Here is a 15,758-nt window from a genome sequence, read left to right as displayed (position 1 = left end):
TATATTGGTCATAAAAATCAATACTTAATTATTCTGAATATATAATGTCCATTTTAAAGAATATCTGAATTATTAATAGCATTGTAATGCTGTTATTGGATTGTTTATATAGATCCAAATATTTTGAACACAAGAAAAAAATCATATTCTTTGCCAGAGCTGTAAATCCACATTTCTTGGCACAATAATCTGTTTTGCTGACTGCCATATAAACAATGAAGACAAAAGTTAATCTAGCTGATGTTTCAGTAAAGTTCCTTTCCTGGCTGTGAGTTTGAATTCAGAGACTACTATTGGCATTTACCATTTCTGGTTAAGAATGAAACTCAACACGAGGACAGTGTTTAAAAGGTTGCAGCCCCGTTTTCTACAAGGAACAACAAAGCAGCCAGTAGCCGAAAGAGCTCACAGATCTTTGGGCATGTGGAAAACCATCAGCTGTTTTCAATATTTTCACCTGCATTTTTGTATTTGATGGAATTCATGGCATTCAGCTATTAATTAATGGTTATATTCCACAGATGAACAGTAAACTTGTGAGAAAATAATGATGTTATAAGTTAAACTCAGATCTCCTTGGATCATATTTGGTGAATGATTATGTTAAGTGGATAAAGACTTTTTCTGTTATATCTCACCCCCATCTTGATCTTGCTATGTATACATTATGCCCCCCTTCATAATAAAAAAAAATAGGATTTCCACTTGGAAAATTACTTTCTAATTCAAAGTGATTTTTTTAGCATTGGAGAATATTAACTGATTGAGTGCAGACACAACCTCTGCAGCTGCACACCAAATGTCCTCTCAGCATCACATCTGTCTTATTTGTGGTGGTGATAATAACTTGAGTTAGCCTTGGGCATACAGATGCAAAAAAATTCAGGGAGACTTACTTTCAAACTCAACCTAACATAGGAAATTGGGCTCAAGCAGGTCTTAAAGTTGGACTGATGGTTTCTTTGGCAGATAATTTGAGTGTAGTTATTTCTGAGGATGCTTATAATGAGTGTACTAATAATGAGAAGAATCTAGCATCAGTGATGGAAACATAAAAAAATAAGAGCAGATGTAGGCCATTTGGCCTTCTGAGCTGTTGTCACACAATCATGAATGTATTGTTTCCAAGTCAGGAATACTGTATATTACCACTCTCTCCTCATATATCCCTAATATGTCTGGGAATTTATCTTAAAAAGTCAATGGTCTGGCCTCTACTGCCTTGTGATAGCAAATTCCATAGGTTCACCACTGCTGTATGAAGAAATGTCTCCTCAACTCAGTTCTAAATCTGTTACCCCATGATCTGAGATAATGAAAATTCACTCTAGACATCCTAGCCAAGAGCTAAAATCCTTCCTGCATCCAGTCTATCTAGCCCTGTCAGAATACATTAGTTTAATTAAGATTACCTCTCTTTCCTCTAAACCGTAATGAAAATGATCTCAACCTAGATTAGTCAACTAAATCTCTTGTCATGCAGCAATCACACTATCATAGAAATCAGTCTGATAGCATTATAATTATAAAAGTAACATGATTTCCATTCATTTTCACACGTAATTATTTAACTGTTTCACTTTATGATCCTGATCTTCCTTCATTCTAATGAGTGCTAAAAAATCTCATCTAAAATCCATCCTAAAAAACAAATACATCTTATCCCCTTCAATTATAAACCAATGTTTCCTTCCTGCAGTATTCCCTTCAGTAACCTCAATCTGAACCTAGATCTAGGATATTCAGTATTTACAAATATCATAACTGAGAATCATGTGAGTTTTAGCAGAATATTTTCATTCATTCAGGATTAGTAACAAATTTCACATATTGAATTGCAGAAAAGAGCAGGTAATTCTCGGTTAAATTAAAAGGCTTTTCACAAAGGCCACCAAGTGGATTTTAAATTTTATGAGTGAAGTTTATCTGTGGTGAACTAGATATACCTGTCTGGACTGCTCCTGTGGCTCCTCCCACAGACCCCTGCTGACTGCTCCTGTGGCTCCTCCCACAGACCCCTGTATAAAGGCGACTGTGGGCTGTTGCTCTTCCTCATTCCCCAGGATGTAGTGTTGTTCATTCTTCCAGTCAATAAAAGCCAATACCTCGCTTCCTACGTCTCAGCGTGAGTTATTGATGGTGCATCAATTTATCAAATGAAACTTTTGTGTTTAAGTGTAGTTACAGTGACATCACTTCCTGGGCACCAACACAGATAACCCGAAAATGGCAGCTGTCTTTAAAACCATATAACAATTACAGCATGGAAACAGGCCATCTCGGCCCTTCTAGTCCGTGCCGAACGCTTTCTCTCACCTAGTCCCACCGACCTGCACTCAAGCCCATAACCCTCCATTCCTTTCCTGTCCATATACCTATCCAATTTTTTTTAAATGACAAAATCAAACCTGCCTCTACCACTTCTACTGAAAGCTCGTTCTACACAGCTACCACTCTCTGAGTAAAGAAGTTCCGCCTCGTGTTACCCCTAAACTTTTGCCCCCTAACTCTCAACTCATGTCCTCTTCTTTGAATCTCCCTTACTCTCAATGGAAAAAGCCTATCCACGTCAACTCTATCTATTCTCCTCATAATTTTAAATACCTCTATCAAGTCCCCTCTCAACCTTCTATGCTCCAAAGAATAAAGACCTAACTTGTTCAACTTTTCTCTGTGACTTAGGTGCTGAAACCCAGGTAACATTCCAGTAAATCTTCTCTGTACTCTCTCTATTTTGTTGACATCTTTCCTATAATTCGGTGACCAGAACTATACACAATACTCCAAAACTGGCCTCGCCAATGCCTTGTACAAATTCAACATTACATCCCAAAATTATAAAGGCCAGCATACCAAAAGCTTTCTTGACCACCCTATCCACATGAGATTCCACCTTCAGGGAACTATGCACCATTATTCCTAGATCACTCTGTTCTACTGCATTCTTCAATGCCCTACCATTTACCATGTATGTCCTATTTTGATTAGTCCTACCAAAATGTAGCACCTCACACTTATCAGCATTAAACTCCATCTGCCATCTTTCAGCCCACTCTTCTGACTGGCCTAAATCTCTCTGCAAGCTTTGAAAACCTACTTCATTATCCACAATGCCACCTATCTTAGTATCATCTGCATACTTACTAATCCAATTTACTAATGATACAGATCATTAAAGTACATGACAAACAACATTGGACCCAGTACAGATCCCTGAGGCACACTACTAGTCACCGGCCTCCAACCTGACAAACAGTTATCCACCATTACTCTCTAGCATCTCCCATCCAGACACTGTTGAATCCATTTCAATACTTCAATATTAATACCTAACGATTGAACCTTCCTAACTGACCTTTCATGTGGAACCTTGTCAAAGGCCTTACTGAAGTCCATATAGACAACATCCACTGCTTTACCTTTGTCATCTTTCCTAGTAATCTCTTCAAAAAATTTAATAAAATTTGTCAAACTTGACCTTCCACATACAAATCCATGTTGACTGTTCCCAATCAGACCCTGTCTATCCAGATAATTATATATACCATCTCTAGGAATATCTTACATTAATTTACCCACCACTGACGTCAAACTTACAAGCCTATAATTGCTAGTTTACTCTTAGAACCATTTTTAAACAATGGAACAACATAAGCAATACGCCAATCCTCCGGCACTATCCCCGTTTCTAATGACATTTGAAATATTTCTGTCAGAGCCCCTGCTATTTCTACACTAACTTCCCTCAAGGTCCTAGGGAAATCTTGTCAGGATCCAGAGATTTATCCACTTTTATATTTCTTAAAAGCACCAGTACTTCCTCTTCTTTAATCATCACAGTTTCCATAACTTCCCTACTTGTTTCACTTACCTTACACAATTCAATATCCTTCTCCTTAGTGAATACTGAAGAAAAGAAATTGTTCAAAATCTCCCCCATCTCTTTCAGCTCCACACATAGCTGTCTACTCTGATTCTCTAAGGGACCAATTTTATCCCTCACTATCCTTTTGCTATTAACATAACTGTAGAAACTCTACGGATTTATTTTCACCTTACTTGTCAAAGCAACTTCGTATGTTCTTTTAGCTTTTCTAATTTCTTTCTTAAGATTCTTTTTACAGTCTTTATATTCCTCGAGCACCTCATTTACTCCATGTTGCTTATATTTATTGTAGATATCTCTCTTTTTTGGAACCAAGTTTCCAATATCCCTTGAAAACCATGGCTCTCTCAAACTTTTAACCTTTCCTTTCAACCTAACAGGAACATAAAGATTCTGTGCCCTCAAAATTTCACATTTAAATTACCTCCATTTGTCTATTACATCCTTCCCATAAAACAAATTGTCCCAGTCCACTCCTTCTAAATCCTTTCACATCTCCTCAAAGTTAGCCTTTCTCCAATCAAAAATCTCAACCCTGGGTCCAGTGCTATCCTTCTCTTCTATAATTATATTGAAACTAATGGCATTGTGATCACTGGACCCGAAGTGCTCCCCAACACATACCTTCGTCACCTGACTGATCTCATTCCCTAACCGGAGATCCAACACTGCCCCTTCTCTAGTTGGTACCTCTATGTATTGCTGCAAAAAACTATCCTGCACACATTTTACAAACTTCAAACCATCCAGCCCTTTTACAGTATGGGCTTCCCAGTCTATGTGTGGACAATTAAAATCTCCCACAATCACAACCCTGTGCTTACTACAAATATCTGCTATCTCCTTACAAATGTGCTCCTCCAATTCTTGCTCCCCATTGTGTGGTCTATAATACACCCCTATAAGTCTTACTACACCTTTCCCATTCCTCAATTCCACCGAAATAGCCTCCCTAGACGAGCCCTCTAATCTATCCTGCCAGAGCACCACTTTAATATTTTCTCTGACAAGCAATGCAACACCTCCCCCTCTTATCCCTCCAATTCTATCACACCTGAAGCAACAAAATCCAGGAATATTTAGTTGCCAATCACACCCCTCCTGCAACCATGTTTCACTAATAGCTACAACATCATATTTCCAGGTATCAATCCATGCTCTAAGCTCATCCACCTTTCTTACAATGCTCCTAGCATTAAAATAAATGCATTTAAGAAATTCTCCACCTCTTACTCTCTGTTTATCCCCAACAGTGTGAACAACTTTACTATCTTCTTTTTCTTCCTTCTCCCATACATCTGTTCCTACACTCTGGTTCCCCTCCCCCCTTGTATCTAGTTTAAATCCACTGGAGCCTCTCTAGCAAACCTACCTGCAAGAATATTTGTCCCCCTCCAGTTCAGATGTGAATGGTCCCGCTGAAACAGGTCCCACCTTCCCTGGAAAACTGCCCAATTATCCATAAATCTGAAGCCCTCCCTCCTGCACCGTGTCTTCAGCCACGTGTTGATCTGCACTATCTCACTATTTTTAAATAGGCAGGCACGTAGCACTGGTAGTAATCCTGAGATTGCTATCCTGGAGGACCTGTCCTTTAACTTGGCAACTAACTCCCTAAACTCACCTTTAAAACGACGGAAATCATCAAATAGAGCATTTTAAAGCATGTTTATTAAAGCACGTTAATAATGGCATTAACTCCACACTTTTGTTGCAATGGATCATTTGTTTATTTTAGAATTTGCAATAACAACTTCAATATGAGGGAGAGGGATTTAAATGATAAGGAATACCAGCAACCAATTGAATCTGACTAGCTTGTCAACTTGATAAGTTTTGAGCTCCATTAAGCTCCAATACATTTAATTATACTTCAAGTCAAAGTGCCTTATATGTTTCATCAATTTGGATTATAGTGGGCTAGATTTTATGGTAAGTGTATTCATTGAAAGCTAACTTATCATCTATTTTATCAAAAATGTTATAGATACCCCTGCTGTGTTTGCATCCACACTACCCACCACTCACTACTTATCCCACACAATTTACCCCTTTGAACTTACCCTTATCACCTTAAAACACATTTGAATAATCTGTTGTCTAAATGGGGTGGTGGGGTGGGGTTATGTCTCTACCAAAGGAAGTTTTAGGTTTTCCTGCCTTCCACTAGCCTGCAGTTCACCCTTGCTTGGACAAGGAGTAGCATATGCTTAGACCCCTCCTCCCCGAATCAGGGCCACATGAAGCCTTGGGAGCAGGTGGTAGATGGTCGTATGAGCAGCTGGTGTATATTCCTAAATGGACATTGAAACCACGAACACTACATCGCATTTTTTTATTACTTCTGTTTTTGCACTATTTTTACTTTAACTATTTAATATATGTGTACTATATATACTTACTGTAAATGATTTACTTATTTTTTTCCTATATTATCATGTATTGAATTGTACAGCTGCTGCTTTCTTTTTCAATCTTTTTATTAATATCAACATGGTAAGACTGATACATAATTATTGGGATTACAAAATTAAACTAAGCATAAAAGGATGCATAAGCAATAAGTACAATATACGTTTGTAGTTAAGTTTTCCCAAATCATACATGATACAAATATAATGTGGACAAGACAAAAAAAACAAACTGGGTATATCCATATGAAAAAAAACAGAAAAGGAAGAAAAGAGAAAAAAAATTATTACCCCAAAAAACAAGAACTAATCTAACAAACTAACCACTATCTAATAAAAAAAGAAAAGGAGAAAAAAAAATGGGCTGTTTATAGTATCTAAGAAAAGACAAAGAATCATCAGTGTCACCCCTACCACATTTCATTGGTTTTCTCAAACTATGTTATGTTTAAATTTGGAAAAAATTATAAGTGTCATATATGACCCTTCTATTAAATTTGAAAAGACTTGGAGGCCATTCATTCAATATTTTCACATGATGTAATTTCACCCTGTTCCAATCCTATTTTTTTTCTGGTTCTGATTATACATATGTAGAGAGGATCGGAGTTGGTGACATTGTTCTGCTAACAAAGTTAGCAGTTAACAAATAAGTTAAAAAATTTCATGACATATGCTGGTGATATTAAACCTGATTCTGGTATCAAAAGTTATGGTTATGCAATCACTGATGGCAGGCAGACAGTCCCTGAAGAGTACTGATAATGGCTCGGATCACCCGTCTTGTAAAGACACTGTCTGGAAGAGGACAATGGTAAACCACTTCAGTAGAAAAATTTGCCAAGAACAATCATGGTTGCCTGCATTATATGACACAGTACATAATGGTGCTTGTCTAAAGTCATGAATACCTCAAGCAATAGTGTTTTTTTAGTCTGTTAGTCATCTATATCCATAATTTGTGGTTTGTTTGGACCCTGGGATGCTGATTTTGACAGCTATGACATTCCCTCTGCAAACATTGTCCATCACTATATCATAACAAATTCAGTGAAGGAAACATTGAGGCCTGAACGTTTCAGTTTTAGTTTTGGTTCACTTGGGATTGTTACTTTAGTTTCAGCAAAATCAGGTGTTTTTGGGTATTTACAACTTTCACTCAGGGGGTGGCATCAATTTTTAGCCCACATAAATTGAAAATTGTAGTAACACCAATTACACATTAGCCTCAAGCTTTCAACAAAATTTTCATTTCCTTTCATGTAATGACAAACTCCTTTTAGTTCCTGACCATTTTTTGACTGTGCTTTAACTCCACATACTTTTTCATCAGTGTCATGTCAAGCACATTTTACATACAAGTGGTTTGCATCATTAGTTTGTATATACATGTGAATGGCTACACACACACACATATATATTTCATTAAGATATATTAATGAAAATATAACTTCTCTAGGCTTGATATATATTGTTGATACAGAGTTTATTGGTGGACTACTCTTAGTCTTTGACCTGTTTGGCATGGGCGACCCTACCAAGAGTCAAAGCACAAGGCCCTGACTCCAGCCAACACAGCTCTTCAGGTCATTGGAGTGTGAAAGTTTCCAAACCCTATGCAAAGATGTGGTCCTCCTGAAGGATGAATAATATCTGTAACACCATTTACTGCTGGTCTACAAATTTCCTTAAGGTACAAAGTAAATGAACTTCCTATCCACAATTACTTGGATAATGCAAGTATCTTTTGGTCTACTATTTGTTGTTGAGGTAGTTAAAATGTAAGTATTTTACATATTTGTTTACACCTGCCTTCTTAAGAACTTCCTTAAGGTTTGTAGCTGTTCATCAAATAATAAAAAAATGTAGGGATTACTTCCAAGCTGGGAAAATGACATTTAAAATTCAAGCCACTGATTTATTGCTTTGTGGATAGTTTAATGCTGCTGTTTTATTCAGTGATTCAGCACCTACCTGATTAAGTCTAAAACCCCACCAATACACATAACCCAAAGCTCAGTGACTTTGGGGCTTCAGTATAATTTAAACTGTACGCTCTGCTTCGTGTAAACTGATATACATTATGCAGGGGCTCACTAGGTAGATTTAAAGATTTTCTACGTAGAGTCAGTAAGTCTGAGGTACTATCCTCTCAGGTACTAATTTTTGCCACCTGCTAAGGCTCCTGAGACTCGCCAAGTTCCAGCCTGTTGGGTGACATACTTTTGGTTGGATGTTTTGGGTGACAGTTGGCCAGCTGCAACATGGCCCAGACCTAAAAATAAAGCCACAATTAGATCAGCTTTTGCTGCTTGCCAGCAAGAACTAAGACCACTGATATTTTCTTGTTACCTTTCATGATGAATTGTAATCATATGGCATAGAAGGCAGCAACTGGTGCATCTTGCCTGTGACCACTGGTGCCAACACTGACTTGTTTCCCAGAGCCCCTTGTAGCTGTTTCACTCCTCAAATATACACACCGTTCCTTTTTGAGAGGTAACTTGCAGTCACACTTGAAGTTGTGCGAGTTGGAGTTTGTTTTTGATTCTGCAGAATCCTGACTTGAATATTCCCCCTAGGAAGGTCACCCAGTCTGATTGATCCTGCCTACACTGTCAGAGATCAAACTCTTGAGTGTCTGTTCAAAATTTGCTGCAAGCATCGGTCTGCCAAAAACAAAACAAGTGACAGCCAAAACATTACAACTGGTAGTGACCTTACGTGTCATTCATAAATTTGCCACTTAGTTCACAGAACATTTTGAAAATCCCACAGCAGGATAGGGATCGGAATTTTGTGATCGATCTCCTGCACATGAGCAGTGCGCTTCTCCATGGGAACCTGATCCTTGAACATTTTCTTTCTTGATGTCACAATGCTTTGAAGTTCCATGAGCTTACTTCCCCAGACACCAAATAAAAACAGCCTCCCAGATTGTCTCATTTCTTTAGACATGCCATGTTCAAGTGCAAAAGAGCAGCTTGGAAACCCAGCTCCCAGTATTGGTTGGAAAAGTGGAACATGGTCTTGAGTTTTTGGATGTTGAAAAGAACAATCTAGAAGAATCCTGTATTTTAAACAGCTATTCTGCTATTTCACAATTGAAAGTATTATTATATTTTTTGTTACCTTTTGTTACAAAATAATGTTTCGTATTATTGGAGAATGTCAGCCGAATATTATCTTTCAATGCACAGGAACAGGGAAGCATGCCCGTGACAGGAGATCTGATTTACTTGGCAGCATAGTCCTTGGAGCAGATTTAACTTAGTCATTCCATTAACATATTGGGCAGCATCAAACAGCAGGGAGAAATCCACAGTTAACAGGATTCCAAAGCTGGAGATAGCCATGGAATCAGCATTTGGAATGTCAACCCCGTTTCTGCACTCAAGGTCATAAACAATTTATTGACCTTGTTACATGTTGAAGAACGGGCACATTGCCACATTCACATTGATTTCATTTAGTGTGTTACCTCATTCACCTTCTTAAGTCCCTGGAAAGACCCAGACTCAACATCTTTTAGAACAGCTTCTTCTCCTCCACCATTGGATTTCTGAACACTTCATGAATTCATGAACAGCACCTCAATGTTTATCTTCTACACCATTTATTTTTCTTGTAACTCATGGTCATTTTTATGTCTTGTTGCCACAAAATGAGAAATTACACGACATGCAGTACGTCAGTGATAGTAAATCTAATTATGAATCTGAACCTGAAACACATCACTCCTTGCACTAGCTCTGAATGCAGATGAGTCTCTCTGCATACACCTTGTGCCCTCCCAATTTTCTCAGTCGCCACCGACACTCAATGGTGCTCTGTCATTCCTTTTCCTCATCGTCACCAATTGCAGAAGTTAGTACAGAATACTGTGAACACTTGAGAAAGGACAGAATTCTCAGTCTCAATACACGCTTATTTGCTTATCTAAACTGAAAAATGATCACGCATGTCATGAAAATTGTGGAAAAAAAAATCTTCCCCTGAAAGGCATGGAAATTTTAATCCATGCCTTTACTACTTCACCTGATCTGCAGGTTGTACTGCAAAAGGAGACAACTCCTCCCCAGACAATGCCTTCCACAGAACTACTCAAACACAGAATGTGCTTGCAGTTAATGCCTCACCCCTCATTAGTGAGACAAGGGCCACAATCTACAGACATCAGGATATCAGGTGGGAGCAGATGTCAATCTGGGGATGAAACAGAAATTGTGTGCAGCTCTGTTAGGGTTCCCAGCCCCAGAATGTCCTCTTGCAGGGAGATTGGAGGAATGCATATTGAGCACAAGATTCATGTCACAAGCATTTGCAATAATGCCATTGACCCTAAGAAGAATGCCACATTCAAGAAGCATAAAATGTAGCAATCTAACTAATGTGCCTACTGTAGGTCTTTATCAAGGGCTTACAGATTTAGAGTGTCACTTCTCAGAAAGTTGAAAGATACCTGAACCTTGGCTGCTCCATGCCTCACTTCCACATTAAAAAAATGCAGTGCCTCACAGAGGGAAATGTCAGAAGACCACAAGAGTACATAGGATTCTGATAAAAAGAATCAGAATCAGATTTATGATGTGAATTTTTTGAAGAGCATTATATTATTAATTAGCAGTGGAGTGTTGTGTTCCTGCTGGTCTGTATCGTCGAGACTGAGACAACTTGTACATTGTCTCCATGCTGTTCTCATAATGCACTTACCCATTGCACCCATGTGCCTTCGATCTTCCGGCCTTGTTTCTGATGACCTTTTTACAGTTTGTGCTGTCAAAGGTTATTTAAATAATTTCTGATCTTTAAGAGGTTAAGATCATGCAAATAGCAAAAATATAAAAATAATACAAATAATGCAAATTAAATATAAATATCATACCTTTACTTAAATTCACATTTAATTTGCATTTTATTAGTTTTAGTCTTAATATTACTTTATGTATATAAATAATATACGTATGAAGTCTTACATAAAAGTCTTACATTAAGTCTTTATATCACTTTATGTTTGGTAAATAATTAAAACCAAACATAGAGGGATATAAAGAGAAATAAACACCAAAATTTTAATCCCTTTAGTGAAGGCAGAAATATTATTCACATGAGAGGCTTTTGCTGGGTGAAGAGGTGCAAATCATGCTTGACTCAATATCAGCATTTGACATTTTTTCACTCCCACACTGTATTCTGCTGACCTATGAATAGCACCATGTTAGTGGTCCTTTATCAAACATTTTGCAAAAGGTATTCATGGTTTGTACTCAACCTCAAAGCATTTTCTGACATTACTTTCTCACATGGACCGATAAGTTCCTTTTAAACTTTTGTGGAATAGTGAGATTATGGGCTGCCTTTGAACAGCAGGGTCAGAGCAGGTGTGTATGGTTGTTTGTTAGACTGGATTGCATTGAGGCAAAAATTGGCATCCAGATTTCAATGGTGGCATGGCTAAAGATGAACAGAATCCAGGAATTCAATGCAGCAATGTCTTCTGCTCCTAGGCAACTGGCTGAATCTTCTTCCTTCTCTTTCTCTTTAGTCATAGGGACTGAGTCCAACACCTGCTGCCCTCAATAGACCATGACTGTTCCTGATACTCTACCTGGATCATGTTGAAAAGAAATCAGGGAATCTAAAATACAATCTGAAATGTATTTTTGCTTGTGAACATTTCAAATGAACAGAGGGCTTTGATTGGAGCACTTCAGATCATTACTGCAGTTCCTCACCAGGCTAATCAATCATGTCTTCAATGAGCAGTTGGAAGATGATAGTTGGAAAGTGTAGGATGTTTGGACCCTGGCAGCTGTACAAGTATTTATTTTAAAGTATTTTACGTTATTATAAATTAATGAACACACACACACACACACACACACACACACACACACACACACACACACACACACACACACACACACACACACACACACACACACACACACACACACACACACACACACACACACACATGTTCCAAAGCTAGAGAAAGATCTTGTGGTTGCAGATCAGCTGACCATCAATGATATGAAATCTATCCTAGTTGATGAACACTCTAGCAAATCTAGGTATACCTCTGCAGTCACATAGTATGGAATGAAAAGAGAGCATGTCACGGTTGGTGAGGGCCTTTAGTGATAGATGCCACCTTCTTGAGGCATTTGAAGGTGTCCTCAATGATAGGGAGGGCTGTGCCCATGATGGTGTGGTGGAGGCTACTACCCACTGCGGCCTCTTGTGATCCTGCACATTGGAGCCCTCATACCAGGCGGTGATTTTACATCTGTAGAAATTCGCAGAAGTGTTTGGTGACATACCAGATCTCCTCACATTCCTAATGAAGTAAAGTTACTGGTGCACCTTCTTTGTGATTCTTTAAGTGTTGACCCAATTCCCATTTGTCGGTGCACTAGCAATGCAGAAGTCACAAGCGTTACATGGAGGTCCAAACAGGAGCGGGTATCAATACCATATGCAGCACATGTTTACCATACCACGAGAGAGTGAACTGTTTTACAGCCAATAGTTGGGTCAGATGAGCAATTATTAGCCTGAAATGTTAACTCTGCTTCCCTACGGCACAAATGGTTGAATATTTTCAGTACTTAGTTTTTATTTGTGATTTGCAGCATCAATAGATATTTTGCCTCTCTGTGTTACGATCTTGTGGGACAGAGATCAAGGAACCAGATCCATAGTAAAGCATTTCTCTTCTGGGGTGGTAAGTATGATTTCCTTTTTATATTATTGTGCACATTCTTTTGGAATAAGATCTACAGGCCTTTGCAGGTAAAGTATAGGGTCCATTTTCACCAACATACATCAGCTGATTATGTCCATAAGTCACCAAAATTACTTGCTATGATAATCAGACTTCCATAGTATGTGCTTGAATGCACTTGTTCATATGGGGGGGATGTCTGTATGTTGGGCATTTGTAACTCAGATTCATCTGTATCAGCTTAAGAGTATAAGACCATAAGGCAGAGAGGCAGGATAAGGCCTTTGTGTCTTCTCCACCATGGCTGATTTATTATCTCTCTCAACTCCATTCTCCTGCCTTCTCCCTGTAATCTGTGAAGCCCTGACTGATAAAGAATCAATCAACCTCTTTAAATATACCCATTGACTTGGCTTTCTCACCCATCTGCAGCAATAAATTCTACACATTCAGCACTTCTCATCATTTCTGTTATCTAAATGAATGTAGCTCTACTCTGAGGCTATACCCTCTGGTCCTAGAATCTCCCTCTATCAAAAACATCCACTGAAAGTTCACTCTACCTAGGCCCTTCATTATTTGATTGGTTTCAATGAGATTCCTCCTCATTCTTCTGAATTCGAGGTGAGTACAGGCCCAGAGCCATTAAACGCTCCTCATACAGTAATCCTTTCTTTCCTGGGATCATTCTCGTGAACCTCTTCTGGACCCTCTCCAATGCCAGCACGTTTTTTTTAGAGAAGGGGCCCAAAACTGCTCCAAATACTCCAGCTGTGGCCTGACTGATGCCTTATCAAGCCTAAGCATTACATCCTTGCTTTTATATTCTAGACCTCTTGAAATGAATGCTAACATTGCATTTGCCTTCCTCACCACAGACTCAACCTTTAGGGAATCCTGCAAGAGGGTTCCTAAGTCCGTTTGCACCTCTGATTTTTGAAATTTTCTGCCAATTTAGAAAATCGGTTATGCCTTTATTTCTTCTACCTAAGTGCATGACCATACACTTCCAGACACTATATTCCATCAGCCTCTTCTTAGCCCACTCTCCCAATTTGTTTAAATTTTGAAGTCTAAGTCAGCTTGAACCATAAACAAATGCAAATTCATTAAAAAAAAAGAAACCTTTGGACAGAAAAACTAGTTAACTAGTTCTGAAAGTTATTCAGCAAGCAATCAGTGAAAACTTTATATCATGATGAGATCATGTTGTTGAACTTCAGACACATATTGAACCTGATTAATGAAAGGTTAAATAGTTCCCACAGCGAATTATCATACTAAACAGAATAAGAATATAAAAACATACCTGAAAGGATATGAAAATCCAATCTCTATATTCAGGTTACTTTCAGTTTTGTTTGCACAATCCACACTGACTTTCAGTGCTCCTGAGTAACCACCACATGTTGCAAATGCAAAGATTGCAAAAATCTGCCAAGAGAAAAAAAATGGACATTTGACCTATTGTGGCAAGTTGCTATTGTTTTTTTTAACCATCAAGGCAGAATGAAAAAGCTATTTGTAAAATGACTCCTTAATCAAAATGAATTAAATTCATTAAACAGAGATTAACTAGAGATCTGTGCATTTGACCTCTTTTTCTTCAGTTGGACCCAGCAACAATGGAGCATTAATGTGCTGAGCTGTACTTCAAAAGCAGGCCATAACTGGTGAACATCACACAACATCAAACAGTGACCATCATCAAATTATCTTGCTTTAGCTCATTGCTTGAATTAATTCTTAGTATTGTTTAAAATTAAATTTTTAAAATGTAATTATTTTAAAATGCACATAAGATTTTGAATACCGTAGTTTAAAAACATCTCCTATTATTTGTTCGAACTGGTCAAAGGTCTTCATTTCTCCTATTACCATTCTAGTGCCTATTTTGTATTAAAGTAAGTGCAATGGCCCATCAGAGAGAAAGTGGTGGTATTTGCGTCTGAACTTAAGGCAACTGTATCATGTTTCACAAATACATTTGCTGTCAGCCATTAGTTACAGGAACACTTGGTGCCCAGCAGCAGTGAAGGCATCAAGCAAGTTGAACCCTTTAAAGAGTAAATCAGGAGCTAAAGCTTACAATTTTAAACTAGCATTTAAAATAATTTATAGTTTGGAATATGTGCTCAACATTAATGCAGATATTCAAATATCATTGAGTAAAATGGAAAAAAATCCACAATAATATGAAATATTGAACGACGAGCATCACAATCCATATGATTCTTTTAGTCTAGAGATTATGTTAAGCAATAACTATGGTTTAGAAAGTTTAAACTCCTCAATAAATGATCACATACATTTCCTGTACTGAGTACAATTTGGAATTAATTTAGTTTCTCACTGATCCATTTATTAACAAAGATTCTATCGATATGACCTATGGGGGCTCAAGGAATCTAAGAGAGCAACTTCAGATTTTCAGTATTTAATGAACAATTACTTAGTCCTTAACAACTATAAAATACAGGCCAAAATATATTATAAATATTATTGATTGTTATAGGAGTGCAATGTAATGGAAAGCACAACCTGAAAATTACAAAAATAGAATTTTTTTGGAATGTTGAAATGCTTGAAACTGCTGCTACCTTGTTAATATATTGATCACAGTGCAGAATTAGTTAACTATATGAGTGGGTGGTGTATTGGTTAACATAACATTATTACAGTGCCAGTGACCTGGGTTCAGATCTGCCATTGTCTGTACCGAGTTTGTATGTTC

General features: G+C 37.9%; 1 protein-coding gene across 2 annotated transcripts in view; it reads right to left on the bottom strand.

The window, feature by feature from the left end:
• The window catches only part of synpra (synaptoporin a), a 294,470-nt gene that overhangs the window by 87,574 nt on the left and 191,138 nt on the right, over window positions 1-15,758 (bottom strand). For both annotated transcript variants that reach the window (XM_073072306.1, XM_073072307.1), the window contains one exon: window positions 14,334-14,458. In XM_073072306.1, coding sequence (XP_072928407.1) covers window positions 14,334-14,458 — 125 coding nt within the window. The remainder of the gene's footprint in view (window positions 1-14,333; window positions 14,459-15,758) is intronic.

This window comes from Hemitrygon akajei, chromosome 19, assembly GCF_048418815.1.
Source record: "Hemitrygon akajei chromosome 19, sHemAka1.3, whole genome shotgun sequence".
Lineage (NCBI taxonomy): Eukaryota > Metazoa > Chordata > Chondrichthyes > Myliobatiformes > Dasyatidae > Hemitrygon > Hemitrygon akajei.
The sequence above is the reverse complement of the archived record's forward strand: the minus strand, read 5'-3'. Positions and strand labels throughout refer to the sequence as shown.